The sequence below is a fragment of the Trypanosoma cruzi genome, genomic scaffold, assembly GCF_000209065.1.
Source record: "Trypanosoma cruzi strain CL Brener 1047053516697 genomic scaffold, whole genome shotgun sequence".
NCBI lineage: Eukaryota > Euglenozoa > Kinetoplastea > Trypanosomatida > Trypanosomatidae > Trypanosoma > Trypanosoma cruzi.
Genome location: NW_001849550.1, coordinates 183,042 through 211,037, shown reverse-complemented (window position 1 = coordinate 211,037; position 27,996 = coordinate 183,042). Strand labels below are relative to the sequence as shown.

At 48.8% G+C, this 27,996-nt stretch overlaps 7 protein-coding genes and 1 pseudogene across 7 annotated transcripts, besides 12 other annotated features; all 8 read right to left on the bottom strand.

Moving 5' to 3' along the window:
- Positions 1–38: part of a microsatellite that runs on past the window's edge.
- Positions 1–27,996: part of a sequence feature (heterozygous, non-Esmeraldo-like haplotype) that runs on past both edges of the window.
- On the bottom strand, positions 250–1,344 carry Tc00.1047053508153.960 (hypothetical protein, conserved; the record flags this gene model as incomplete). The annotated part of the gene is made up of 1 exon (XM_817046.1): positions 250–1,344. The coding sequence occupies one exon, from the start codon at positions 1,342–1,344 to the stop codon at positions 250–252; it is 1,095 nt and encodes a 364-aa protein (XP_822139.1).
- Positions 1,509–1,546: a sequence feature (T-rich).
- Positions 1,918–1,943: a microsatellite.
- Positions 2,008–2,034: a microsatellite.
- Positions 2,135–5,200, bottom strand: Tc00.1047053508153.950 (6-phosphofructo-2-kinase/fructose-2,6-biphosphatase, putative; the record flags this gene model as incomplete). Its single annotated transcript, XM_817045.1, has 1 exon — positions 2,135–5,200. One exon carries the CDS (start codon positions 5,198–5,200, stop codon positions 2,135–2,137), a length of 3,066 nt encoding a protein of 1,021 aa, XP_822138.1.
- Positions 5,491–5,524: a sequence feature (AT_rich).
- Positions 5,674–5,727: a microsatellite.
- Positions 5,763–5,783: a microsatellite.
- On the bottom strand, positions 6,586–11,730 carry Tc00.1047053508153.940 (annotated as a pseudogene).
- Positions 9,815–9,858: a microsatellite.
- Positions 11,858–11,897: a microsatellite.
- On the bottom strand, positions 12,103–13,938 carry Tc00.1047053508153.920 (hypothetical protein, conserved; the record flags this gene model as incomplete). The annotated part of the gene is made up of 1 exon (XM_817044.1): positions 12,103–13,938. One exon carries the CDS (start codon positions 13,936–13,938, stop codon positions 12,103–12,105), a length of 1,836 nt encoding a protein of 611 aa, XP_822137.1.
- Positions 14,511–15,710, bottom strand: Tc00.1047053508153.910 (hypothetical protein, conserved; the record flags this gene model as incomplete). Its single annotated transcript, XM_817043.1, has 1 exon — positions 14,511–15,710. The coding sequence occupies one exon, from the start codon at positions 15,708–15,710 to the stop codon at positions 14,511–14,513; it is 1,200 nt and encodes a 399-aa protein (XP_822136.1).
- Positions 15,964–15,984: a microsatellite.
- Tc00.1047053508153.900 (hypothetical protein, conserved) lies at positions 16,332–18,890 on the bottom strand (the record flags this gene model as incomplete). Its single annotated transcript, XM_817042.1, has 1 exon — positions 16,332–18,890. The coding sequence occupies one exon, from the start codon at positions 18,888–18,890 to the stop codon at positions 16,332–16,334; it is 2,559 nt and encodes an 852-aa protein (XP_822135.1).
- Positions 19,041–19,077: a microsatellite.
- Positions 19,441–24,372, bottom strand: Tc00.1047053508153.890 (hypothetical protein, conserved; the record flags this gene model as incomplete). Its single annotated transcript, XM_817041.1, has 1 exon — positions 19,441–24,372. One exon carries the CDS (start codon positions 24,370–24,372, stop codon positions 19,441–19,443), a length of 4,932 nt encoding a protein of 1,643 aa, XP_822134.1.
- Positions 24,636–27,962, bottom strand: Tc00.1047053508153.880 (hypothetical protein, conserved; the record flags this gene model as incomplete). Its single annotated transcript, XM_817040.1, has 1 exon — positions 24,636–27,962. The coding sequence occupies one exon, from the start codon at positions 27,960–27,962 to the stop codon at positions 24,636–24,638; it is 3,327 nt and encodes a 1,108-aa protein (XP_822133.1).

The following is a 27,996-nucleotide window of genomic DNA, read 5'->3' as shown; positions in this document are numbered from 1 at the left end:
AAAAGGAAAATAAACAAAAACAAAAACAAAAACAAAAAAACACCGCGGTTCATCTCGAATAAAACGGATGTCAATAAATTTTCTCATCGGTGAAAAGCAACGCAGCTCAAAACAACGGATAAACTCTGTCTGTGTTGTGGGTCTCTCTGCGTGTGTGTGTGGACGGGGGAGTGGAAGAATAAAAAAACAACGGCAACAAAAAGTGCTCGTGCTATCGTCCCCACCGCCCACTAGACACGGAACGGCAGCCTACAGAAACACCTTCACAAGTTCCTCTTCGAAAAAGTTCAACAACTCCTCGTTATGGCCGACAATCTCCTCAATATTCTCCACGACGCGGTGCACATCAAGGCTACTTTGCGGCCGCGCCATAACAAGCCGAATGACATCCTGTTCCGTCCACTGATAATTTTCTGTAGAAGTGTCAGCAGCGGTGACCACAGGCGGTTGTTCTGCAAGAAATACTGCAAGCGGCAGAGAAGGCGGGGTAAACAACGGGCGCAGTTGCTCTGAAGGGAGATGCTGTTGTTGTTGCTCCCCATTCTGATTGTCCTTATCGTTATTGTGCACAATGGAGATTTCCTCGTTTCCCCGAGCGGAGTCGCTGAGCCTCTGTCGCACTGCACGCAACACCGACTTCACTCTTGTTGAGCCCTGACGCTCCATCTCGCGTCCGTTCGTTTCCCAAATTCCAAGAAGAGCCAAGACCGCACGCACATGACCCACAGTGCCCGGGCGATACCGCCTCACCAGCTGCGTCAACGCCTGTTCTTGCGTTTTTGTGACAGCATTGATTTCCCGAGGGGCCTCGCCTGCTTGCGGTGGCAAGGCATCGAATCCATTCTCTTCACTCTGCCGCTGAGCACGCGGCAAGTTTTCGCCGGAACCCAATGCACCGAGTTCCTGATAGCGCCGAGTATGAACACTGGTGGGGCCGTAGAGAGCGTTCAAACTGTTATGGCCGCTGATCGTGGCATACCGGCTAAGGTATCGTAGTGCACGTACCTCTGTCAACAACACCATAAGGTGCGAAGCCGCTGGCGAAGAGAAGAGAAGATGATTATTCGCATTCGGAAGAGGAGTTGCAGAAATTGTTCCATTGACAATGAAAAACTTTGCATCTGACACAAGTGCTTCCGGTGGGAAAAAAAGACTCGTGTGTGCCGACGCATTCGCTGCCATAGAGGCTGACACCCGTTGCTGCTGCATCTGCGACATGTTGCTGCTTCCCACAAACTGCATTCCAAATGGAAATTGCGCCTTCGCATTTCGCTCGTCGCGCCGTCGTCGCAGCAGCGCAAACACCTCGCCATTTGTCATGGGAGTCCTTTCCAATATGATCATGACCGCTGCAGCCTCCTTACCGTGTGCCTGTGGTCGCTCCCACAAAAGAGAGAGGGAGAAAAATAACGCCGCGTCAGTGGAGTTAATTGGATGCGAGGTGCAGGCAATCAACTATTCACAATTAAGAACCGCGACAAACCACAACCACACTCGCAAACACACACAATAAATAAAAAAAAAAGATAAAAAAGGAAAAGAAAAATATGGGCGCAGGCAAATATTCAAAGCAACAAAATGGGGAGAAGTCGACATGGTGTGGCAGGACAACAAACACAGCGGAAGGTAACAACAACAAGACAGAAACAACTGGAAACATCCAGCCTCCGCTCCTCCTATTTGGATCGTGCCAACATTGCCTCAGAGAAGGCAGCTGATTTGGAAGAGTGAAGCCTGCACCGGAAACAAGAGAAGAAATTTCAAGACAAGGAAATGAATAACAACAGCAAACCAAAACGCCAAAAAGGAAAGGCACACAATCAAATGACAAGAGAAAAACAAAAGAGGAAAAAAAACAGTAGCGGAATAGCATGCCCATGGGAGAACAAAGACAAAATAAACCTACTCCCACCACCAACACACAACACACACACACACACACAAAAAGACTTCAACAACAAAAACTAACAAAAAGCGCGTTTCATTGTGCTTTTGGATGCACAACTGTTTCTTTTTTTTTTTTTTTTTTCCTTTCCTACGCCTCTCAAATTAACACCCCATTCACGCTTACCCAATCATCACCCTCACGTGTGTGTACATACATGCCTGCATTTAAACATACATATTTATCTCATTATCGGCCCTCTCTTATGGATCCAGGTTGGGGGACATGATCAACGGGTTCTACAAGCTGATGCACTGTGATTTCTCCCTTGACACCAATCTCTACCACCGCGTGCTGTGGCAAACGCAGAGTTGGCGACACCTCTGGCATGGTATCCGTGAAAAAAGCAAGGACGCCTTGTGCAGGTACTGAGGTTGCGACAACAAAGACTGGCCCTTGAACCCGCATCACCGCCATAAGCGCTGGTTCTAGTCGAACATTCACCTGTCTACAACTTTCACCATTCGGAAACTGCACACAGTACGATAAGCGAGGGTCTGTGCCATTCGGTACATGAAGGAAACGGCTAGTTGCCCGAGCACTTTTGTCAAAATGCTGTTTTCTTGCGTCTTTTTCCCCTTGATCCTGCTTCTTTGGATACTCATGTGTCTCAATTATCCCCTTCTTTTTATCATCTACATCAACAGCGTACAACTTTTTCGAGTTATATAAATTAAGCGCAGATTCATCACCACACACCGGAGATGCCACGTACAGAAGCCGTGAAAGTTTTGCGTACCGCTTTCGTACCCACTGTACTGTCCGTCCACTAAACAAGCCGTAGTTTATGCTATCAAGACCCGGTAATGGGCAGAGAAGTTCTTCCTGACATGTAATCCCGCTAAAGGCGCTGTTTTCTTCTTCTTCCACTTTATCCGCACCATCCCCACTGTCCTCTTGCAAGGATTGTGCAAGTGGCTTCAGAGTGTTCAGCACACTGTGGTTTGTACCGTGCAGCACGATCATATGTGGGAAATGTCGCTCCAAAATAAAACGCTTCAGTGCCAATGCAAATTTATTTCCAAGCGGCGTCAGATGCTCATCACCACCATACATATGATTCTTTTCACCTTCCGTTTCACCAGGGAGGGAAATATATATGGGATGGGCAACTGGATGCAGGTTCATTAGGAAAAACGCAATACTGCTTGCCAGACCGCACGGTATATTTTTCATCACAACGTGTCGTTTCACGTCAATTATACGAATAAAACTTAAATCATCGGCGCGGTCCAGTGGTTCGTACACTTTCTCGTACTCTGAAATTCTAGAACGAAAGGAAGCAATCACCTTGCTTGTGTCTCCAACGTTCTTAAAGTCGTCGTTGTCGCACTTTGCACGGAGAATATTTTCAGTGATAATCGTGTCGTCATTGCAGATCGACTCAATGAACATGACACGACTCTCCATATGGCGTTGCTTGAAAGCCTTGTTAAAAAATTCCACCAGATGTTCTCGCCGTGCCTTTGTGGTGTTGGTGGCATCAAACACACCCACAGCAATACGATGGCGGGAGATAAACTCCACGAGGTCTTCACATGCGAATTCTGCCATTTTCTCACGCATTTGCTTTCCGTTTGCATTGTTTGGATCATAAAAACCGGCGTCCGAAGTTCCCTCAACACCAAGCAGCCGTCGGCGATAATTGCCTGCATTGAAGACTCGACAAGGAACACCCTTCCAATTGAGGTAACGTGAGATACGTTGGGCAATAAACGATTTACCGCGTCCCGGTAAACCTACCATGCAAACAACAAGAGGCACCGTACCGGAAATGGTTGTGTAGCTTGAAAAATTGGACAATGTGCCCTGCTCCTCAAATTCACTTTCGTCTTCGTGCAGGGGAGCTTCAATAGGATTAGCGGATAATGCAGATCGTGAGCGCATCAATGAGATCATGTCAGGCGGGAGACAGGTCAAAAATGAAGATAAAAGACCATGCTCATTTTGCTGTTCATTTCCAATCTCGGAATCCAGTGGTAGCGATGGCGTAGGCAGTGAACATGTACTTTCTCGCAATGCTGACGTCAAATGCGTTGACTGCATCATTGAGTTGTTTGTGGAGCTCACACCAAAACTCGTATTTCGTTGAACATTTTTTTCAGTGGATTCCACTGATTCTGCATCATTATTCCTTTGTATTTGTGGCTTTTTCTGTTCCTGCGTAAGCATAAGACGTTGAATAACATTCATCAAATAGTGACAAACGCTGCTGTGACGGTTGGCGGCAGCCCAGTCAAGTGGGGTCCGTCCCGTATTATCAACAGCCATGAGATCCGCACCAAACGAAATTAACACGCGCACAATCACTTCATTGCCTTCCAGCGCTGCAACGTGCAATGGAGTACATCCATTATAGTCCCGCTTGTTGACGTCACAAATTTTGTTCTCAAGAAGATACTGAAGCTGTGAAGCGTTGCTCGCCCTCACCAGGGAAAATATGTTCTGAGCCGACAATTCTTTCCTTATTTCTTTCAGTTGTCGCTGTAAAGCAAATTTTTGCCGCTCCAGTACACAAATGAGAGCGGCAATATTTTGTTTCTTTATGACAGAATCGGCATTAGTATCTTGAGCAGGAACCTGCAGAAGAGGCAAAGCTTGGCGGCGCTCTGGAGCGGGTTTATCAGAAAGCGGGAAACTGGCCGCGGTTTCATGCTGCATTTGATGTTGCAGCGCTTTTTCTGTCTCAGCCGCAGAAAAAAATTCCGATGAGGGAAATGACGTTGCCCAGATTCTCCGGGATTCCTTCAAATTGCGATCACTTTGGACAACACCGTTCACAAAAGTAGCCGTCGAGTCCGTTTCTGACGGGCAAATTCGCGTTGAAGAACTCAAGTGGCCTGACGCCTTTCCACACGCGGTGTCCAAAAAAGAGTCCAGTGGGCGGCACTGCTGCAGGGAATCGACGCCGGGCGATGCGCTTGCATTTTGCGGAAACAAGTACGATGACGATGGCGGTGAGGCCTCCACCACGACCTCTTCAAATAAACAAAAGCCGCACTCACCGCCGCGGGAATTCCCAGGGCATCCCCGATGATGAACACCTACCGCCGCCGCCGCCGCTGGTGTCTTTGTGGTGGTGGTGGTGGTGATTTCTGTTTCAACTGCTTGCTCTGATGTCGCCTTTGCTTGAGCCGAGTTTCCGCTTGCAACATTTCCGTTCGTATTACCACTCGCGGTTGCATCACCGCTGTCGTCATCCGCCGCTTGTGGTGCAGTCTCCGAGGAACCACGGGCTCCAGTCACCGAGTTCATATATTTCCTCGGCTCGACGGGAATTTCGTGGGTTACACGCACGGTGCTTGATGCCTTTTCTGCTGTTTCAAAGTGCTTACTGAATTCCCCGTAAATAGCGGCCTACCACGTGTATTACCGGCAGAAGCGGGGGGGAAAAAAGAGGGGGACAGGTGAGGGTGGTAAATAATCTCGCTCTCTCTTTTTTTTTGCTGTGCCGTAGGTGTCCCTCCAGCCGTAGACTATTATATGGCAAACAAAACAAACAAAAAATCGCTGCACCCTTTTAGTCCAGTGCTGAATGCAAAAGCAAAAAAAAAAAAAAGAATATAAAATATATATTTAGTGTATTTGTGTGTTTCTTTTAAATTTCCCTCCACACGGTCGGCTTCTCCCTCGTCCTCTCCTGCACACACACGTACAGACCGGTAGTATATATATATATATATTGATATAACCGTATATGCACGTCCAACTCCAATTATCCTTATCTAATTATTATTATTATTATTATTATTATTATTATTATTATTATTATTATTATTGTTTAATTCTCTCCTTTTCTTTATATATTTATCGCCCCTATATATATATATATATATATGCGTTTTTTTCGTCTCGCTATGTTTCTTTTATTCTTTTAGCCCAACAAAAAGAGATGGGGGAACAGAGGAAGTAATTAGAGCAAAGAAAAAACCAGCAGCCAAAAGACAAAAGCCGATACGCCCGCACACACAAAAACACACACATTCATACACGTAAAGCATTAGACAAAAAAACTGGAAGCATACATATATGCATAAGTTGCGTCCAGCCATAAAAAGGCAAATAAACGTCTTTCAGACCTTATTCACTCTTTTCGCAACCTTTTCCCCAATCACACGCTCGTCCTCATGATATGCTGCAAATGCAGCGACCACAAAAAGGGACGAAAGGCACGTGGATTTTGTAAAAGGAGACAAGACCTCAGCTGTTTTATAGCCAAAGTTCGTCTCTTGAAGATTCCCCGTAATAATTGAGGTCATTCCAATATCACCCCAGCAAGTGCTGGATGCCTTCTGCAGTCAAGCCATGTAAAATAGCGGTAATTAAGTCTCCAGCGTATGCCAAGTTTTCAGAGGACCATCGCCTGTGTACTTGTTTGCTTCAGTTTTTGGTGAACACAAAGTATCAGCATGTAGCTACGGCTTGTTTAAAAAAAACAAAAAACAACGTACTAAAAGAAATAGCAAAAATACGTCCGCAAGTGAGGGAAATAAGTAATAAGTAAATAAATATACATCAGGAGAAAAAAGAAAACACGCAGGAATGCTTTCCCGTGTACGTAAATGGGATGTGAGAAAGTATGCTTCTCCAAATCCTCCACTCCCCAATGAAAAAAAAAAAACTCGCACGTCGGTATTTTTCTACCAACTTTGGGGACGCTGAAGCAACGGTAGCAAAGCCACAAAGTTCTCCGTGTGGCGTGACTCTTGATCTGCCCCTTCCAAACGACTGGCATCATGTGTGGCAGCTCTTTGCTCGGAAGCCTGGACCCTTTCCACCTCCTTCCTCAGCTCTTCCACAGAGGGGTATTCCTCCCTTTGGCTCTCCTGTTCTCCCTGCTGATACGGATCCGACGACTGTATTCGGCGGAGGTGACGCAGCATGGTTTCCCGAAGGTGTGGCTTCTCTGAAGAGCTCGTCGAAGGCCATGTACGACTGGAACTGGACGTCGTCACCGTTGTGCTTGTGGCGTTGCCCACTGCCGCTGTAGGGAAAACGGGTGGCGGAGAAACCCCACGACTCCAGGCCTCTTGCGCAAGCCACAAAATCGAAGAGGAGTTAGTGTAGCGTGTAGTCTCGGTCGTTTCAGATGAAAAATTTTCATCACCACTGCGTCGGTATTTGCGCTGTGGCCGTACCACCCTTGGTTGTGGACGATTTGCGAACCGCGGGAAACCATCCTCAGCAAAACTGCTCAGGTGCGTTGAAGAAAGCCACGAGGACGACTCCGCGTTGTCGATATCGAACAGTAACCGCCGACGCACTTCCGTCCCAGTGGTACACGTGCCGCTACTTCCTTCTTGCAATGTTTTTCCCTCGGACACGCAACTTGCCTCGTGAGGCAATTCCACAAGCCTTTTTCGTGCTGTTTCCTCCTTCTTCTTTTCGTCATAATCGTGCATCCACTCAAAGATAAATCTCGTGATGGGATCACGAATTGTAGAGTCCAACGGCGCTGGCGGCAAAACGTTATTACCACTCGGCTCCACCTTGTTCACTGTCTGCGTCTCTGTAAAAGGCACGGCAGCAGAAAAGGGTTGTGACGCCACATCGAATGGATTTTTTTGATATTGATGCTGAATTAGCATCGCAACATTCATCTGTTGCCAGTCCCACATCATGTGCCAGGAGGCTCGCAGTGTATCCTCTTGTTCTTCCAGCATCTGTCGTTGAATCAGCTCATTATCACACAATCGAGCACATTCCTTTTGACGCTCAATCTCAATATGCTGCGACTGACGTGCCTTGGGTACTTCTGTCACTGTCACATAACCCTGTAGAGGAAGAGGGGACGGTTGCGGAACATTTGTCTTCTCCTCTTTGGTCAGCGCGGGTGGATGGGACTCTCCGAGTTGAATATCAGAAACAAGAAGAGGCGGCCTCACTTCCTGCATTTCGTCCCTTTTTACCTCCGTACTCACCGTTAACCGTTGGGTGCCTGTGATAGTTGGAGCATCCACAACCTCACAAGAAATTAGTTCTTCCTCTTTGGCACACGGCAATCGAGGGTCTTCTCTCAAAATAGCGTCAACTTGTGCGGGGCGTGTAGGTTGCACCGCATCCAGTGGTGCAATCGCAGTAAGGTGCTCCATGACAGGTGCAATATCGAGAACAATACGAACGGTACCAGCGGTATCCGGTACAACATTCCCTCTCGCTCCCTCCATCGTAATAACAACGCCCATCTGCGCAGTAGAAGCAGGCGTCAACGGTGCCTTTTTTGATGTTGGTGGTGCTGACAGCGGTGGTGCTGATAGTACTGGAGCATGTTCTTCACTGCTCACCATTGTCGTCGCCTGAATGGACGACTCACGGGGCGGATTCACCTCTTCCTCTGCTCCATGCCATAGAGGATCTGTGGTGGCTGAAACAACCTCACGCACCCACAACGGGCCCGTCTCCGTCTCGTATGCACCGTCCGACATCAATACTGTTTGTCCTCTTTGAGAGGATACCATCGTCGCCTCCCCTCCCTCTATGTTCTCATTATCGATCGTCTTCTCCTCCTCCTTCTCGTCCGATTTCTCTTGTAAAAGAAAATGCAACAAAGACTCTTCAAGAAGGCGTAAGACTGTCTCCTCCAAAAAAATTTCCTCATTGATAGGGGCATCAAAAATTTTTGCACTTGCCACAGCTCGTTCCATCGATACCATGTCAGGTGGCCTCGTATCTCCTTCGTACTCTTCTTCCATCAGTTTCTGCTCTTGTCCACTTTCATCTCTCTGCTTCAGATTATTGAATGCGAGACGGCGCAACTCGGCGCTCACCAGCTCATCTTCAAGCTCTTTAAACAAATCCGCAAATAAGCTTTCCTCAGCTGCGCCGCCGATAATGCTGTGAATGGTCTCATTGGCCAAAAGATCCGCCAGGCGTTGCTCACTCCTTGCCTCAAATAACTGACTCTCTGGAAAATGTGGTACAGGCTCCCCGAGTTTCTGACCTTTCGAAGTCAATGAAAGGGCTTTTATATGCTCTAGGCGGCGCCTTGCCTCTATGCGTGTCTGGGCCTCCGCAGCCCGAAGTTTTGCTCGTCGGCGTGGCGTCAAGGCACCGTGTTCTTCCCCAAAATAATAAATGTCGCATGGTCTTTGAATTTGTCCACTTCCCTCCTTACTAGTAGCCCGAGGTGGGGGTGGTAGGAGAGCGTTGAAAGCACAATTCAGACTGTGCTGCCGCTCCATTTCTTCACTTGTCAGCGGATCGGAAAGCAACAAGATGCTACGTGGGAATACCGCCCGCCCAGCAATACTCCCACCTATATCAAGCGTGTTTTCGTGAAGGTGTGAAGTACCACCCACAACAGGAGGAGGGGTTAGAGTGGCGTCTAGTGAATGAACCGACTCGGTGAGAACCGTCTCCGTCGTGTTGTAAAAATTCCGTTCATCGCCAATTCGAGCGTCATGAACTGCAAAGGCATGCGGAGACTTCTCCTGGGATCCTTTACTCAAAAGCCGATGTTGTGGTCTTGCACCCCGAGAATGTGACGGGGCACGTGCGTGTTTTATGCCAGAAGCAGCAGCAGCAGCAGATTTAACACCGCCACCACTACTAGTCTTAGCAGTTCCCCTCAATACGGATGGCTTAGATGAAACCGCATAAGGTGAGCGTTGTGGTCCTAAGACCCTTCTCTGTTTTCCTGCAGGTGAAGAAAATCCTATTCGTAGTTTATCAGTGAGCACACGTGAGCCGACACTTGCCTCCCCACGCGCTTGTTGAATTCCGTTCTTCTCCTCACCATCAGACAACATCACAACTTCATCCACTCGCTCCAATGAAGCTTCATGGGCCGTTGCAGTCGGTTCAACTCCCGGCTCCTCCGGCAGCACAACAGAAAAAGGGCCCCGGACAAAGGGACGTTTCAAATCTCTTTTCTTTTCGTTTTTCTTCTTCTTCTTCTTCTCGTCTTCCTCCTCCCTCTCTGCTTCTGGTGAATAAATTTGTTTATTAGAAGAGAAAAATTTCGCCCCTTCCGCGATGTCCGTTTGCCGCTGACGAATACCTGGCGTGATTCTAGCAGCCACCCCTATTTTCCCTCCTCCATGCCCATGCCCAACATCGCCCAAAGGAAATGTCTTGTATAACATTTTCTGGAATTCTATACGCTGTTTTGATTCAGAAGCGTATTGCCAGCGACGCCGTTTTATTTCTTGTAAAGCAATTGCCCGTTTAATTTCCTCCGTATTTTCATTTTGTCGCTGCTCCGCAGCACTCCGTAGTGTCTGTACTGCAGCGTTCTTTTCCATCTCAAAAGTCGCCTTTTGTTTCTGCATAATATCTGTCCATGCTCGACGCTCGTCCCGCAAAATTTTCTCATAGTGGCGGTGAAGCCGCCTCAGCTCTTCTTCAATGTAATGCGGAGGCAATAAAGGGGGTGATGGCGGAAGAATCTTTGTTGGCTGTGGGCGCACCGTTGAGATCGTTATGACAGGAGGAAGCGGTCGCTTTGGGTCTGCTTGAAGATTTTAGAGTGTCTCAGCAATCTCAAACGGTTCCGAGTACTGCAATTTTGATGGAGCAAGTAGTGGCATGGTGGTGTCGGCACGTGGTGCCATGATGCGTCGCCGTGCTGACTCTTGCTGCTCACGCGCTAGTTGACGAAAGCTCGCCTCTTGCGCCGCAGCGAGTCGCTCAAGGAGTCTCCGCTGATCGATAAGTTCGTTCCTTAATTCGTCAGGTATGGCTGGGAGGGTCTTGGACAAAATCGCCGCCAGTTCTTCTGCAGACGGCGGCGACTCTGAAGGGAGAGGTCGATACAACTTCGCTTCCTCCTCATGTTGTTTACCCACGTTCGTTGCCGGGATCACTACATTCCTCTTTCTTCTGGGGGGGTTCACTGTCTCCCCCGTCGGAAGCTTGGGTATTGTTGTTATCGGTTGATGCTGCCGCTGGTGTTCCTGACATCGTTGCACGCACGCCACCACATCTGGGCGGTTCGAATGCACACTATACTGCAGGAGTTGCAAAGCCTCCTGCAGAGTTGTGGTGTCGGAAAAAATGTCATGAGCGGTCCGGAAACAAACCACCCCTCCGCCATCAATTCCAAGTTGCGGCGTCCACAACTCTGCACCGTCAATGACATCAGAATGGCGTAGCAACGGTGCCACAAAACGTTCTGGGTCAAATTCCACCTCTTCACTTAAATGGATGGAGCTTTCACTGGTCGATGAGGCCCCTTCAGCGTCACCTCCAAGAGGAGACGAATGGCGAGACTTTTGAGCTCTTGCCTGTTGAATGCGAGAATGCAGCTTTTCAAGATCCTCCATGATAGCCGCATGGGTATCAGCTTCAAGGAGATTACTTGGCTCAAAATCAATGCCCTTACGAGCAGAGAACATGGCCTCATCTTCACCCATTCTGTGCCCCTCCTCCACTTGACACTCCCGCTGAGCCTCAGACCACACATTTTCAACACAATATGGATCCGCATGTAGTGTGCGGCCCGCAAGTTCTTCCCGAGCGTCATGCAGAGCGGCCTTCGCAGCAGACTCCAGTCTTGATTTATCTCCGGTTTTGTCCCCCCATTCTGAGCGGCCATCCTCAGAACCGCCCCCTGTGTCGGAATGGACAAGTCCGTCCTCCGCGCGCAATCTTTCCTCCACCTCCAACATCATCTCGAGACGGTGGAACTGTTGCAACGCCTCCCGTCTGGAAGGGGCGGTGGCATCAAACGAGGCACCAGGAATAAAACCCGGAAATGGCGTAGTCGTCGTTGAACTAACACCCTGACGATGACGGCAACGAAAAACCGGAGGTTTTTCTGTGCGAATGCGTGCAGTTTGCAACATACTTCTATGACTCTTATCACTGGTCTATAAAATCCTTCCTTCCGCGGCAACAGGCACACAAACCAAAATCGCAAACGTGGCCTGTTTTGACCGTTCGCTTCTGCACGCTGGGAGAAGAAGGAAAACGTAAAAAAAAAAATAAAAATAAGAAAAAGAGAAAAATAAAACGGTCTCTTCCTTCTTTTAGTTGCTTCTGCTTCAGTGAGGCACAAAGGGATAAAAGTGTTTGCGGGACAATAGAGGAGTAGGAGAATAAAAAGGAGAGGGCACGCCGACAAAAAAAGAAAAAAGGCGCAGCTGCTCCCCTCTCCTTTTCAGAGCCCCACCCTCTTCTTTTTCTTTTAATTCCTTCGTTACACCTGCCTAACCTCCTTACTCCCCTGAAACAGACCCCCTTTTCTTTCCTCTTCCCCCCTCATCCATTGGGGTGCCGTCGTCTTTCAAAAGATGGGTCGCCCCTAAAATTTTCTCCCCCACTTTTTCATTCGCAGCTCGCTCTTCCTCAATCTGCCTTCGCAGCGTTACTTGGTTGCTGCGGGGCACCGTAAAAACAGGGATGCCCAACCTCTTCGCTGTGTCACGCACAACAGTACACACCAAGTGAATGTAATTCCACACACACACGACAAAGAGACACCACAGTGCCTGCTCCTCGTCCAACGCAACACCCCACACGTTCCTGGCACTAAGCAAAGCTAAAGTATCGCCATGATTGTAATGTTGTATCCATTCAACCACATTGCGACAGTAAGTCAGTGTCAAATGGATAGCCAGGAAGAAAAATGGCCAGAAAGTGCGGTGAAGCGGATGAAATTTAACGTTGCATATGTGCGCTATCATCAAATGGATGGAGGATTTTGCAAAAAGTAGCCCAAATGTCCAGCAGAAAATGCGTGGATGTCGCCGAAATATATTACTGGGGGAAGTAAACAACCACAATGTGGCAAAAAACATAATTGAAACAAGTGGCATTAAACGCGTAAGAGCATGTACAAAATAAATTCGACAAACTATACTTCCTGATGTACTGATACTCATATCATTGTGACGGTGAAGCGCACGGTACACGCGGATAATGTTCCCGAGAACCGTAACCAGTGTGCTACATGCAAAAAATAAAACAACAACAGTGTTAAATCGCACCCAAAACAAATTGGGATGGCTGGGATCATACAGTCCAAGAATAGTGTTCTGCAGCGTATTATGTCCTATATATACAGCATGAGACGTTTGATTCGCAGCGTTAATAGGTATGGGTGGTGCAGAAATGTATGCATCACTGCAGTTGAGGCCAAATAACAGTGGCAGGAGCGAGAGAGTGCTATTAGGGACATAAAAATAAGGTACATTTATACATGGGCACACAGTCCGCAACACACTTGCTTCAATTGTCACAGTGGCAACCGGAGGTGACAAAGTCAACACAGTTGGAATAAGTCGCTCTGGCAATTCCACCCCATTCATAAACCACCATTGAGGTCCACCCATCCATGCTGTAAATAAATAAACACCAACGGCAGCCATCACTCCTTCGTTTGCACCATTAATAAGAGGTAAAAGAAGCTCCCCGAGATAATATTCCTCCCATGTATTCATAAAAAAGCCTGTCATCATGCAAAGTAAAAACGTCCAGGTTTTCCATGTTGGTCCTGCCAACGTAGACGCGGATATAGAGAGAGAAAGAATAATAGAGTTAAATGAATCACAGCCATGATCTATAATTAGTCCAAGCGGCGATGCCATGCGTGTTCGGCGCGCCTGATGACCGTCAAGGTTGTCAAGGAAAGTATACGCCATAAGTGAGAGGGCGCACAAAATAAATACAAAAGACGGTGGTGGTGGAAAATTCTCCTTCATAAATTCGTTGCCCTCCTCCCCAATCTCATAAAAGCCTCCAACGCCATTGCCACCACTCGCAACAGAGAACTTGGGTATATAAAAGGCAAGCAATACATGTGTGGAGCAGACGAAAATGAGAGCAGCAAATGTTATCATGTTTGCCGATAGCCATACGGGTAAGTACGTCACTATTCTGGCACACAATGGTCGCCACACGTAATTGTAAAGTAGACTTTTGTCCGTCCCACGGTACACATACGCCCGCATCCTTTCTTCCGCATTCTCAGGGAGGTATGATCCGAAGGAAACTTGATCAATACGCAAAGAGGCGTTTCCCCTCACATTTTCCGGCTTCTGAGAATTATTCATGTTATTTTTACTTTTTTATTTCTCTTTATACAGTCCCGCATGCCCTGTATTATTATTCCTGTCAATATTATTACTCGCAATATGCCGTCCACCTTTTTTTTTTTTTTTTCCTCCCCTCCTGATATATAGATGTATATATGCCCGTGCGCTGGGATGGTGTACTTTATCGAATAAATGCTGTCGTTTTTTGTCTCTATGCACAGACACAGACACACACACACGAAAAAAAAAAAAAGGGGGAATCGTCAGGCAAGCAAAAGTGTCCGCTATTATTTGTGGTTCTTACGCTAAAGGGACTTCAGTGGTCTCCACACTGAGAACGTCGTGTCAAAGAGACGCCTTGAATACGCAGGAACAACAACAAAAAGAACGAAAAAGGAAGAAGAGTACGTAAGGGTAAATATTCTGTAATTCACACCATAATACTAATAGTAATAATGGTAATAGTAAGTACAACTTGTTAAAGAAAAAATATAAACATCACCTTTTTTTTGCTCAAAGACATGTCATGGCTTTGTTGTGGTCTTGCGTTCGTGTCCCCTTCCCAAATGTCAGCCCCCCCGCCCTGCCTCTCAGCGATCCATAAACCACTTCTCCCAAAATGTGCGACTTTTGTCCTCCACGGCCAGTTCAAACACTTCGAGGTGGTCCTTCTCGGCCCCTTTTTCCCGCGTTGTCTCCTTATGGCGGCGACACATGGGATCGTTGTACCGCACAAAAAAGACTAGCGGCGGCCTGCCAGATACTCCGTGAGCAACACCAACAGCATCACCGACAGAAAGTTCACTTTCTTTGTTAGAAGGAACCTCAACAGTTTCAAGCAGTGGGAGGTGCGGATCGACGCGGTGTGACTCCTCCGCACACGACAGCCGGTGCTCCATCCACCTCCCCTGATGCACAGATGTGCTTTGAATGCAAAAATTGCCGTGCTGCCGAAGCACTGGATCCAGTAAAACTGCAAAATCCCTCGGGGCCCTCGTAATATCAGAAAGTTTAATGCAGTGCAAGAGGTGGCGGTTATCACCACGGGCATCAAAACGAAATCTACCAAAGGCATCACGCTCCAGTAACAGACATTCCTTAACAAACTCCTCGACGGGCGATGGACAGGCTTCCAGTCTTTCTCCCGTATCCACATTTCGGCGCAGCGCGGCAAACTTTAGCATAACGTCAACTAAAAAAGGATCAGTACGAATATCGGCCGCAATGAGTGTGCGTAGCAGCATCGCAGCTCCATCCTCAGGTTGGCTTCGAATTGACATTATTTGCGCATAGTACCCACAAGCTGCTCGCAGTTCGTACGCCAACAACCGCATCAATGGGTTGGTTTTGATAGCCGCATAGAAATGTCCGTCACAATGCTGAGAATTCACAGAAGAATGGGATTCGGCTTGAATCAAAACGCGTCGCGCCTCATTCTCCGCTTCCTCAAAAAGAGCTCGAATATCCCGTTGTGGCGTTTCCCCATCCAACATCCGCTGAAAACCCTCCGCAAGAAGCATGCGGGGAAGAGCGGGAAGTGGAACAGACTCCAGTGCACCAAGCACACGTTGGATAAGGCTCTCCTGATGAAGAAAAGCATGCCGGTAAAGAGCCGCAGCAGATCCTGCACCCTGTACACGCATTGGAATCACATGGCGCAAGAAACATCGCTCCACCTCTTGCAGTGTACCATCCAACGAAGAAGAAGAAGCGGCAGCGGCCACCGCAGTAGGAGTGGAAGAAATGGCACTTGAAGAAAAAGATGCAGACAAGCGGGGCGATGCCCTCATCACCGCACAACAATCCTACCACCTCTTCTTAATTGATTTCTCCCCTCCGTCCTCTGTGTTTATTTGGGTCCTCCACCCTTTTACTTCCTTCACTGTGTCAAGACAAGAGAAACGACAAAAAAGGGAGGCCATCATCGATTGAAGAAAATTCTGCGCCTTCCTTTTCAGAAAAAAAAAAACGCAGAAAAGCCGAGAAATCTGTCCTTTCCCTCTATCTATCTCTCCCTCAATGAAACAGTTGGAACGTTGGAACGGTGGTGGTGGTGGTGGTGGTTAAGAGGCTAAGAGACTTCATGTATTGAGTCCCCCACACACACACACACACATATATATGTGGAAATATATATGGTCCAAAGCCGCCGCAGCCACCGTTTTCTCTCACACATTTTATTTTCTACTTTTCCGTTTTTACCTTATCCATCTTTGTTTAAACGTGTTTGTGTATTGGAGCCGCATTAAATCAGCAGAGCCTGATTTTTGCACCACCATGAGGCTCAGAAAGATAATTGACGGATGTCTATTATTTTCACCTTCTTTTTATCTCTCCCACTGTTTTTTGTTTGTTTGTGTTTCCATTACTTTTCTGATTCCCTCCCTCGTTGTGGCTGTGCATCAAAGTCACTAACCGCCACGCTTCGTGACACGCTTGTTAACCTTGCGGCCCCTGCCCTTTACTTTGCGCGGGCCATGCTTGACATATCCGGGCACCTTTGCCGCTGGATCCATTGGCTTGTAGTTGCGGTTAAAGCGTGCTTTATTGAACGCTTTCACAGTCGCCTTCTTCCGTGCTCGCGCGGGCAGATCCTTCGCATTCAATCCACGTCCACCGCTGCCCTTTACACCTGTAAGCAACGCACGGTCCTTTGCCTTGCGTTCCTGATCCGATTCTTTGCCATTATCATCATCGTCACCGCTGTCGTCGTTATCAAATCGCATCCTCACTTGCTCAGACACACCTGCAGAACGCCGCGTCACAAGGTTGCCAACAACACGAAAATGTTCAGGATGCTGCATAAGAAATTCCATGAGACTTACACCAAGAGCACCTTCAAAGCGAGCATTGAAATGGTTCCATTTACCAATAAGATTGCCAACGTCACCAATGTACATGGGCCGGGGATTTCTTGGCATTGCCATAAGAATCTCCTCCACAGCTTGACGTTGCAACCGTTCCATATCACGTTGCCGTTTCCCCACAAGTGGAAGCGTCAACCACGAAAGAAAGAGTGGTTCCTCAAAAACGGAAGTTCGCACCGGAAAAGAACGAAGAATTTCCGTGCGGCTCGGGGGCTTATTCGACACCTTTCGGCTTGAAAGCCTTGCCGTCTCCCCCCTCTTTGATTCAGCGCAAGATGTGTCTTCCTTTTGCAGCAGAAAACAATTCGAAAGAAAACTACGGAGAGATCCCACTTCTGGCTCAAGTGTCAAAGACCATAGGGTGCGTCTCTCTAACTCCTCCACAGCGAGAGAATACCCAGCCACTGCGTCGTAGATAAAGTGCATCAGGACCACAAGATAATTGGCAAATGCTGAACTAAGCTTAGATCCGTAACGATTCCGTAACCGTTGCACCGCATCCTCACGTTTTCTATCTGCCAACTTCAATGCTTCAAGTCCTGGTACAACTTTATCCACGCCCCAAGCCGCACCAAAGGCGTCTACAGTCCCAGGTGGGGCATGTTCGTAGAGGTAGCAAATGGTAGCCTGTAGCTGAAGGTTGGGAAGCGTCTCGTAGTAGTTCAAAAACTTTCTCTTCTCTATGGCAGAAGGTTGAGTGAGAAATTCACTTAAATCACCATTCCCAGTGGCGTCAGTGATGACGGCATCTCCCTTCTTCTTTGTCGCCACTTTTCCTTCCTCTGCTTCCTTGATGGGTGGGAATAGGCGGACCACCTTTGTCACTGCACGGAGGGTCATTTCCTTTAGTGTGCCTCCCGGCGGACCAGCGAACCGCGCGGAGTGGTCCACCAGATAACGTGCGGCGTACGCCAGCATGTGATGGGCGTGAGTGACGCTTGCAGCACCCAGCGCCGACAAGAAGGTGCTTAAAAAAACCTCTTCAAACATGCCCCGACTTGCACTGTACAGGCGCACAAGATGCTGAAGAGCCCCCGAAAGGTCACCACGTGAAAGTGAGGTTGACACATCATTATCAAAGCGAAGTAATTTCAATTTGGGTGTGGTATCCGTTGCTTCCTTGTTGCCAGTGGCTGAGGAATCCTCCGTTGGAATTGAAAAAACATCAACCTGATGAAGTAGGGCAGCAGGAGGGCTCAGCGGCGGTGAGACATGATGAACAATTTCCTCCTCCACACACCAATTGTCCTCCGTTGAATCTGAACCAGCGGTGCGACCAACAAAAAAGACAGCACGTAAGTGCACAGCCTGAAGGTCGCACGCATCTACAACACCTGGCAGCGTCACAAGAAGACTTTCTGCTCTCGGCAGCCACACGGCCACGGATCCGTCGGCCACACACCGAACAATCTCCTGTGTCGTGATAATAACCCGTCGTTCGTCGGAAGTGTGCTTCAATAGGTTAGCTCCCACAGCTTCGCTCGGTGCACTCACAACAAGACGCATAACACCCGCAAGACCAGCACAACGCGCTGCCCAGGCCATGGCATGCGCTGCCAATGGACTGCTTGTTACAACTAGCACGCTAAACGGTGCGACGCCTTCCCCCTGAGAAAAAGCAGCGGCAATATGGTGCGACGCTGCAACAGCTGCTGACCAGAATGCGATGCGACGATCTGCCGATGGACATCCGACTACTGCACGGGGAGTCTCGGGGGGTAACGGGGGTGTCACCTCTGCCGTAGCAGGGCTCCCCCTTGGCGGCGGAAGCCAAGGCACGGCACCTGGACACTTCGTCTTCACTCCCACCTCCTTTTCCAGTTTCCGCCGTTTTTTGATGGATCCACCGGCTTCCTTCGTACCCCCCGTCAACCGCTTTTGGCAGTCCCCGGCTGCCTCGACCGAAGCGGGTCCTGGCGGCTGTTTGGCCCGAACAACGCCTTTTTTATGGAATGTGTTGCGGTGATTCCGCCAATTCTTCGCAAAGCACTCCTGACCGCAAAAAAAACCACGGTCAGTGGCAATCTCCGCCTGGCAAAGTGGACACTGAAAAGAGAAAGCAGGATTGCCGCAGCCGTCACAGAGTTTCTCTCCAGGTGACATGTCTATCACTACCTTTCCCTCCCTTCTTTTTCTTTCCTTTTTAATATCTCGTTTCCCTCCTTACCTTATTCGTCGACGCTGCACAATTCCCTCAGCGTGTGGCAACAACAACAAAAAAAAAAACGTAAAATCCCGCAAATGCGCACGCACAAAAAAAACGAAAAAAATAAAAAAAAGAAAGAAAAAAGGCACTTTTTCTTCAAATTCCACGTTATTATTACCCTTAAACGGTTTATTCCTGGCAAATTGTAGCAGCTGTACGGCAAAACAGGGGGCTGAACACTCCAATAATCCCCCACCACTTCCCGCCTCTAAACGCCCGAGTAGAAAACGGACTTTGTATTGCAAATCAAACCAAAATTGCAAAAGTGAAATAAAAGTTTCCACATTTCTTGGCTTGCCACAAAATTATGGACAATTGACAAATGTATATTTATGAAAAAAAACGCATTGTACGTGATAGTGCAAGTGTGTGCGTGTGTATGTGTGTGTCTCCCTCTCTGTGTGTGCATCTGGAAAGATACATGTACTTATAGCTGTATATAACCTTTCAACGCCACGGTTTCGGTTTCGGGCTCCACGGGGAAGAAGAAAAGTTCATGCAGGAAGTACCTGGAGACAAAGTCAACCCACGACCACTAATGTTCCCACCATCACTGCGTCGATACGGATGTTGGGAATGCTGACGACATGGAGTTGTCGCTGCTCTCCGAGAGGACTCCCGCAGTGTCGCACCACGACGCAGAGAAGCAAGAAAACGCTTACGTCCCACCACCTCACGGTCAAGTTTATAAAAAGCATCAACATACGAAGGCGTCATCGACCTCAATCTTCTAGTGGTAGATACCCTGCCAGCATTCGTAGCAGTTATTCTATGCTGTGGTACGACAAATTTCCGCCCAACTATTCCACAAAGATTCTCCAGCGTCGTGGGATCTTCAAAAAACTCCTGGTTTTCCTTCTCTGCTGTTGGGGTGCCATTCGCGTGGCACGAAATTGAACTTCTTGCACGTGAAGGACTGCGGCTTGTAGATCCCTCCGCCATGAATCGACAAGCCGCATCTCTTCTTCGAGCCGAGGAGGAGATGGTGGTAGTGACGGGTGCTCGGCAACAAACGGCATTTGTCATCTCGTAGGCTTTGTTTCCCAAAGCATCATAGCCAAATGGCCTACGCGGCATCTCGACATCTCCCCATACACCTGGACCTTCTTCGAAAGGGATACGTATCAAGTGAACTAGAGTATTTTCTTTCCAGTTTCGTTCATTCCCTGATCGCAGGCTATAATTAGATGTCACGCTACGGCTACGTCCTTGCGAAGGACGAAGCCTTGTTGGCCATTCAAGTCCTTCGTGTTGTCTCCGCCACGACATCGTAGGACGCATGTAATTAAGCGGAGGGTAGTAGGCATCCACAGTGTTTCTCACTGTTTCCTGAAAAGCATTGGCTTGTACCACAATGGGAGACATATAAGACTCACCACCACAGTCTTCTTCGTCATTTATACAATTATCGCCATTAGCATCCCCATCAGATAATTCATTCAATCCCGTAGTTGCGCTCACGCTGTGACTGCATGAAGATGGAGAGGAAACAGTGGTTATTTCCACAGCCGTGAGAGCGGGATTTTCCTTTACCATTCGACCATCCGTTTCGTAAAGATCTACGCTCGCAGCTGCCGTGTTCTCTAACATGGTGGAGAGAGAATATTCAGGAAACGTGTCACCCTCACGCCGTGCAGTTCCCGTAGAAAATGTACCCTTCCTCCTTTCTTGCAGTTCTACAGCCTTCTCGGTCGGGTGAACCGCTTTGGAACTATGAGAGGATGTTGAATTATTTTCAACAAGAAATGCTTCCTCACCCCCATGTGTTGCGTGTTCATCTACCCCTACTGCAGTGTGACAGGTGTCGTCAATGCTCTCAATTCTTTCAATTGTTTCATCACCGCCTCCCATTTCCTTTACATACCCTTGACGACTCTTCTCTTGCACGCCAACTTTTCGTTGGCAGGATGATGCGAATGATGAACAATTTGTGCTCACAGCTCTATTGAATGATTCATTCATCGACCCTGTCATTGCTTTCGAAGGCGCTACTTCTTCAATTCTAATTTTCGCAGAGATCCGATGCGGCGCTCGATCAAAGATAACATCGTCGCTGTAAGGGCGTCTAGTAGGTGGGGTCAATTGGGTTCCGCACGACACCATTCTTTGTCGACCCCTGCCTTTTCGAGGTAAAGGGGACGGACTGGCATCGTACCGTGCTCCATTGCGAGATCCACAGCATTTCAAGGAGCACGGAACGATGTGCCTGTTCATTGGTGTCGCATGACTTTCCATTCCACTTCGTGAGGTGTCAAGTGAACGCATATTGACCGAAACAGCAACGTCACGGCGCAACGACTTAGAAATCGAATTAGATGACACTGATTTCTGCAACCCCGATGAATCAACAGGGAAATCCAATACTTCTATGGACGCATCGACATCTCCTCCATGCACTCGAACGGGAACGTCAACACATGCATCGACACTTTTTTTTTCACCCCTATCACCCTTTTCCCCCGCAACGGAATTAATCTGAAGAGAAGATGTACCCGAGTGCAAAGTAGCACTGGGGCAATAAACAGTCTGTGGCTGCGGCGATGATGCTGTCTGCGGCTTCCTATTTTCACCTATTGAAGTGTTGTGTAAAGAATGAGATCCACCGCCCACAACAACTGTGGCAGAGCCTGTCGTCGTATTATTCGTCGTGGTGGGTAAAGTGTTTGATGTCGAGCTCCACTGGAAAAACTCGCGTTCCACTTGTGCAGCCTGTTCCCCACTCCTCAAACAGAATGCATCTCGGGCAGTGTCGTGTTCCCCAGTGGCAATAGCAAAAAGATGAGCACCACCGCACTTGACAGATTGCACGGTTGAGGATGTTTTTACATTTTCTATCGTGACCTCTAGTGGCGTTGCAGAAGAAGCCTCCACGTGGCTGAGACACGAGTTGTCGTCGTTCCCACCCATTATGGAGCTTAACTCAATCGACGCATTCACAGCCAATTCCTCCCTCCTCCTGTGCGTGGAGAGTGGCATATCCAAATGACACAATTTATGATTTCCATATTCAACCTCAAAACATCGGTACAATATTCCTCTCTGCCGGAGCTCTTCCGTCCACAACGCCTCTCGACCCCGCATCTCCTGGATTGCGGTGGTTTCCATCTCTTCACGTACTTCCTGCAGAAAGCGTCGCTGGCTGCACATGTTCAGCTCCAAAAGTGCTGCCAAACCCAAATGAAATTGCTGTGTCAAACGATGATATTCCTGGGACTCTGTTTGCTGAATAAGCATGAGGCGGATGCGAGTTTCTTCTTCTACCACCGCTGCCACATTTCGGGCATAAACACGAGCACTCCGAATATTTTGCTGAAGCTCACAATCATGTCGAACACATTGTAGGCGATGAAATGCATTAGTTGCCTCCGTCACGATGCTCTGCCAGTGGCATGCCTCCTGTAAGTAAATAAAAGAAGGCTGCAGTGCCGTCTCAAAAAGACGATGATAAATTAAAAGGAAATGAAACGCTTCACCCTCCGCTTCTACCACTCGTTGTCTAGATCTTATCTCTGCCGAAAGCAGACGGAGAATTTGCCCCTCAAAACGGCGCATGGCATGGTGGATATTCTTCATACTTTCACCAACTTCTAGAGGAAGGGTAGGCGCCGCACAAGAAAAAAATTTATTTTCACAGGTGGAACGTGAAGAAACACACCCCTTCGCAGTTAACTCTTTCCCCGTTCGTCGATACTGTTGCACGTTAGGGCTGCCACCTGTAGAAAAAGGCGTTGAGTACTCCCGAGCATTTATATTGGCACCAGAAGCCGCACTACGCCATCTGGATGACCTTGATGAAGAGGAGCCGGATCCTTCTCGCATCAAAGCATATGACAGTGGACCAGGCACCTCTAAACCAGTCGTCACTTTCATTCCTTCCTTCTTCGCCACATTCTCGCTTGTTCGCCTTCTTGTTTCCGCCTCTGAAGAAGAGGATGCCACTTTGCGACTACGTGAAAGAGAAGATGACGCTGTCTCATCCTGTGCGAGAATCAAAAAACGTCGAAAGGTATAATTCACGAGTATACCACGTGTGGCGTGCACGTATTTATTAATGATTTTACGACGCTGCTTATCTTCGCATTCCATCAGCACCAGCGTTTTCTTCTGTATTTCCAAGACATGAAATGCCCTCATGATATCGGTCTTTGCCGGAATTGCTGGCCGAGTTCGATGCTTCGCCACCGTGTCAGAGGGTCTTGCGGAAGGAGCAAGGGAACCGCGCAAGGCCCGAGACGATCGAGCGTTATCCCTTGCCTTACCGGCAACTTGAGTCATCATGCCGGATGGCACCGGACCAAAGCAAGGAACCGGTTGTGATGTCGCCTTTTTATTGCTGTCTCCATTATCTTCTTCTGATGTAGAGCAGTCCTCATTTCCAATTGCCAGAGAAGACACAGCCCTGCTATTGGGGAGGGGAGACATCCAGTTCCGCTGAGGGCTTCGTCGAGTGTTAATAAAGGGCATTTGCGCCGCAAAAGTGGAAGTATCAGTGGAAGAATCGCTTTTGTCGTCGCGAGGCAGGGAAAACTGAAGAGAAGTCGGCGAAATACGGCATTTATCACTAGCTGAATGCACATCGCCTCCTTGTACAAAAGGCGATGGTCGTTGTAGTTCAGCCTCCAAGAACGGCGTAGATGCAGCAACGCCATATGGGGGTGTCGAGCTCCCTTGAACACCGCATATATGACCTACAGAAGAGCCCTGCATCTGTCGCTGTGCTTCATTTTGGTAGACCAGGAGATGCTGAAGGGGACTTGTTACCCTGCGGCGGGGAGGGGCAGCAGGGAGAATATCCTTTATCTCCACACGATCATTGTCACCACCTGTTCTCAGCCGTATTTTTGGAGCATCAGTAATCACGGTGGCAGGAAGGAGCTCCTTTTCATCAGGACGCTCCACACCCACGCCGCCCTTGCTCGGCGGGGATGGTCGTGGTGAGCATAGCACAAGAGTACTACGGCGCCTACAAAAAACCGGTGGCGTTGATTTTGTGACGCGGCGTTGATCACGGCCTTCTGCCACGCCCACTCCTGCTGAAAGTGGCCAAAGGGATCGCGGTGACATTAAGAAAATTCTTGCATCGCCTTTGTTCAAGCCGGTTCCTTCACAAACATCCGCACCCCGTCCTGCCTTCGTACAACAACTACTCCTGTCCATTGCTGTGGCAGGGCCACATTGCGGATCCGCCGCATGCAAGGGGCTTTCACCAACATCCGCATTTTCGTCCTCCGCCTCATTGCGACTCGGTGTGAGCAAAGGTACACGCAACATCACCGGTCGCGGGTTCAGAGAAGAGTGCACTGCGGTGTTGTAAAGAGGCATCGAGGTGGATGCTCGGGTTGTTGGCGCCCGGGAGCCATTTCCACTCTTGGAGGACATCCTCCCTCCCACTCCCCCTCAATTATCTCCCTATTGTTGCCCTCCGTTTCCCCTTCCTCCTTTTGCGCCCACTATCTTCCTGCGGAGACAGCAAACACCAACCAAAAAATAAAAAATGACATTAAGGGCAACAATATTATCAACCGTATCATTTGCACAACGATCGAGAAGAAAAAAGTTTTATCGTACCTGATGGTTCCTCTCCCTCCCTCCCTCAGGCACACAAATACAAACCTTCGTAAGGAATTAAGAAAGTCGTGTGTTCACGACTCACACCAGACCAGAACGTCAACTCTGCCATTTGCCAACTCCACTTCCCACTCAGCGGCTTTTTCTCCATTGCACTGCAACGAGACGCGCCACTGTTCTGTTCGGGGCAGGCTTGGGACATTTTCCCCTCCCTGCAGTTCTTGCTCTTCCGCCAACAATTCAAAAAGAGAGACGGGTCTCCCCGATGGACGAAGCGTCGCGTTCTCATTTGTCATGTATTCTAGGCCATTTACCTCCAGTAACATGTCCTCTGGGCTTCGATAAATACAAGTATTGGGACGCACCATCACACTCTCATGCTCCGTTGCCCGTGTTGATCCCCGCTGTAGCAAAATCCGCGGCGGATCTACGGCCTCCACGTACCGTTGCAAAATACCATACAGCGAAGTTCCACTGGCAACAACGCCAAGAGCACGTGAACTCGCGGGATGCGTATCAAAGTTGCCGCGGGACCACCCAAGTCGATCATCCAACTCCGCAATGCTGGTACCATCCTGAGGGCGCTGTCGCAGAAGGGGGCAAACGTATTCTTCCACTAAAGCGGCAAGTCCATCAGGTGCGGGGGCGCATTTCAACGCAATACGCAGAAGTGGTGTCGCACCCTGCAAAGCAGTATTCCACTGAAAAAACAACGGAAAACGTCGAATGGCGGTTTCTGCATATTGCATCCACATGTCATCGCCACTGCTGTCAGTTTCCTTATTCCCACGCATGTATCGAATGAGACATGTCGGCTTGACTAATAAGTACGGCCGAATCTCCGTCAAGACTTTATGCGGTTTTTGCTCATCCTTCTCTTCTCGTCTCACATTTTCTAAAATTTCCCACAGCGCCGCATCGTCCTCCGCGGATGGGACAACAGTACACTCATTCTTTGCCAGAAGATATCCTTCTCGACAAGAGCGTCCCACACGCCGTAGAAGCGTGGGAAGATCACCAAACCGGGGGGCAAACCACACACCCCACGATAGACCCTCGGCAACAAGTCGTAGCGGGATGTTCACGTCAGTTGGGAATAGGCGTGATATCAGACGGGCATAAAGAAGCCAAGCCCCTACATGGCCACGATACGCTGTCACCACCATATCCTCCATCTGCCCGCTGGTATCAACAAACACATCAAAAAAAAGGCCATCAAATGCCTCTAAAAACGATGGGAGGACGCCAAGCGTTGCTGCCACAGATCCCCAGCGCACACGGCGAATAAGGTTCTGAAGCCGCATTCCAGAAGGAACAGAAACAAGAGGCAAAATAAGCCCAAACACCGCATGTATTGTAGCCTCAGCAAAACGGAACAGAGCGTCTGGATGCTGTCCTTTTAATGCACGGGAAAGCTGCGAATCAAACGTTAATTTCTGTAATGGAGTTACGGGCGTCGGCAGCGGCGGTGGGGGTGGAGGTAACGTTGAGGGCATCGGATCTACTGGAGACGGTGGCACAGCACATTGAGACAAATCTGCCATTTTCCCATGTCCGAGATAAATGGACTGCGCCTTCTCATCCATGACAAATGGCAAAGAACATTCACGCAGCATTTTAAAAAGATCTGCTCGATTTAACAAGAGCCGATCGGACTGTAACCAACGTTCCAAGAGAGCAATGGGCATAGACGCGTCAGAAATTCCGGCTGCGGTAGCCTCTTCACTACACCGGGAAAGGAAAGGACTAATTGCCTCCGCATAGAGCTGATATTTGCTTCCTTTTCTCTTCCTAGAGGCCTCAATCGCCTTCAGCGCGACGGATTCTCGTGAAGACAGAAAAACCCTCTCCTGCTGCAGAGAAAGCCACGAGACAGGCTTCTCTGCTTCTAAGCCGGTCACAACATCATAACGGCGCAGAACTTCTAAAAAAGCGTCTGTAAACTCCATGTCCTTTTCAGGCAGAAGAACCGCACGCAAATCTTCAAATGTCACTCTCTTCTCAAGCAGGTGCCGCTTCCGCAGAAACAACACGGATCGTATGACAAAATCGACTTCTTGAAGAAACGATACAGTGGTATCAGAGGACTCATTTCTTCTGCCCAATACCCACGTTCTTGCCTCCGTGGCGTTAATAGTATTGGTCTCACCCAAACAAAGCTGGAGCTGCGCCACCGTGACCCCTTGGACCGTCTTTACAACAAAGTTAGAAGGAAACGAATTCAATGTCTTCAAGATGCTTTTCTTTTGAAGAAGGCTCGATATTGTAGACCAGGCAATAAGTGTCGATAGCTCATCTACAGAGATGCCTGCAGGACGCCGAACGAGACAAGACCTGATGGAATTCAACGTCTCCAACGCCAGTGATGCCTTGGCCTCATCGGACAACTGCAGCCTCCACTTGGGCACAGAAAATGCCTTTTGCCCTTGCACGGGAGATTGAGGCACACCCCAACAGCGCACAGCATCCGCCACCAACGCCATGGTATCGTCCATGGATGCGTGTAAAAAAAAATGTGGGAGATATTCATCTCGCCTTTTAATCCAATAACGAACACGCTCCTGCGCCGCGTCAATCATGGCTTCAGACGCCACATCCTTGCCTGCCGCACGGCTTGCTACAACATGTCGCAAAAATGAATCTACTCGCCGCCACCACCACCACTGAAACGTCAACAAACACGGTGAAACCCGCTGCGTCATTTCGCGATGCAAGCGGAAAAGACCACCCCCACATGGGAACAGTACCCGCTCACGAACCCCAAGAAGCAGAGCCTCATTCACCAAATCCACCATAAATCGGCACGTCGTGTCGTTCACTTTTGAGCAGGTTCCTCTTGACTGTTGCAGCAAAGAAAAGCACAACTGCGCTGAAACTTCTTCCTCGAAATGCGGACTGCAATTTGTTGGAGAAGTGGCTGAGGACGACGCAAGACGAGAGAACATCAGAGGAATGATAACACCGTGCAACATCTGAAAGAGCGCCTCCGTCTCCTTCTCACCTCTCTGTAAAGAGGTCACATTGATGGAATGCAAATTGATCGTGATAATGGGCTCACGATAAATCCTTCGAACTTGCAACTCTCCCCTGACAGCCTGTTCTTCGTGTGTGTGCGAGATCAAGCCAAGGCGCTGCAAGGACATCACACTTTCCTCCATCACGGACTCCGTGTCGGTGGAGTTGTCACCACCGTGACTCTCGTCCTCTCCCTCCGCACGATAGTGATGATAGCAACCACAGCAACGAGCAAACAACCGTCTCGCATCCTCCACGCTACAACAGGCCCCCGCAACAAAAGGCAGGAGATAATTTGCCTGCTGCAGATGCGGCGTACAGTAACGATTTCTCCCGATAAGAGATGGCGAAAAAAGACGCCCAAGCTGCACACTACCCGTCCTCATCGGTCCCCCACAACACTATTTTCGTAGTAGAGCC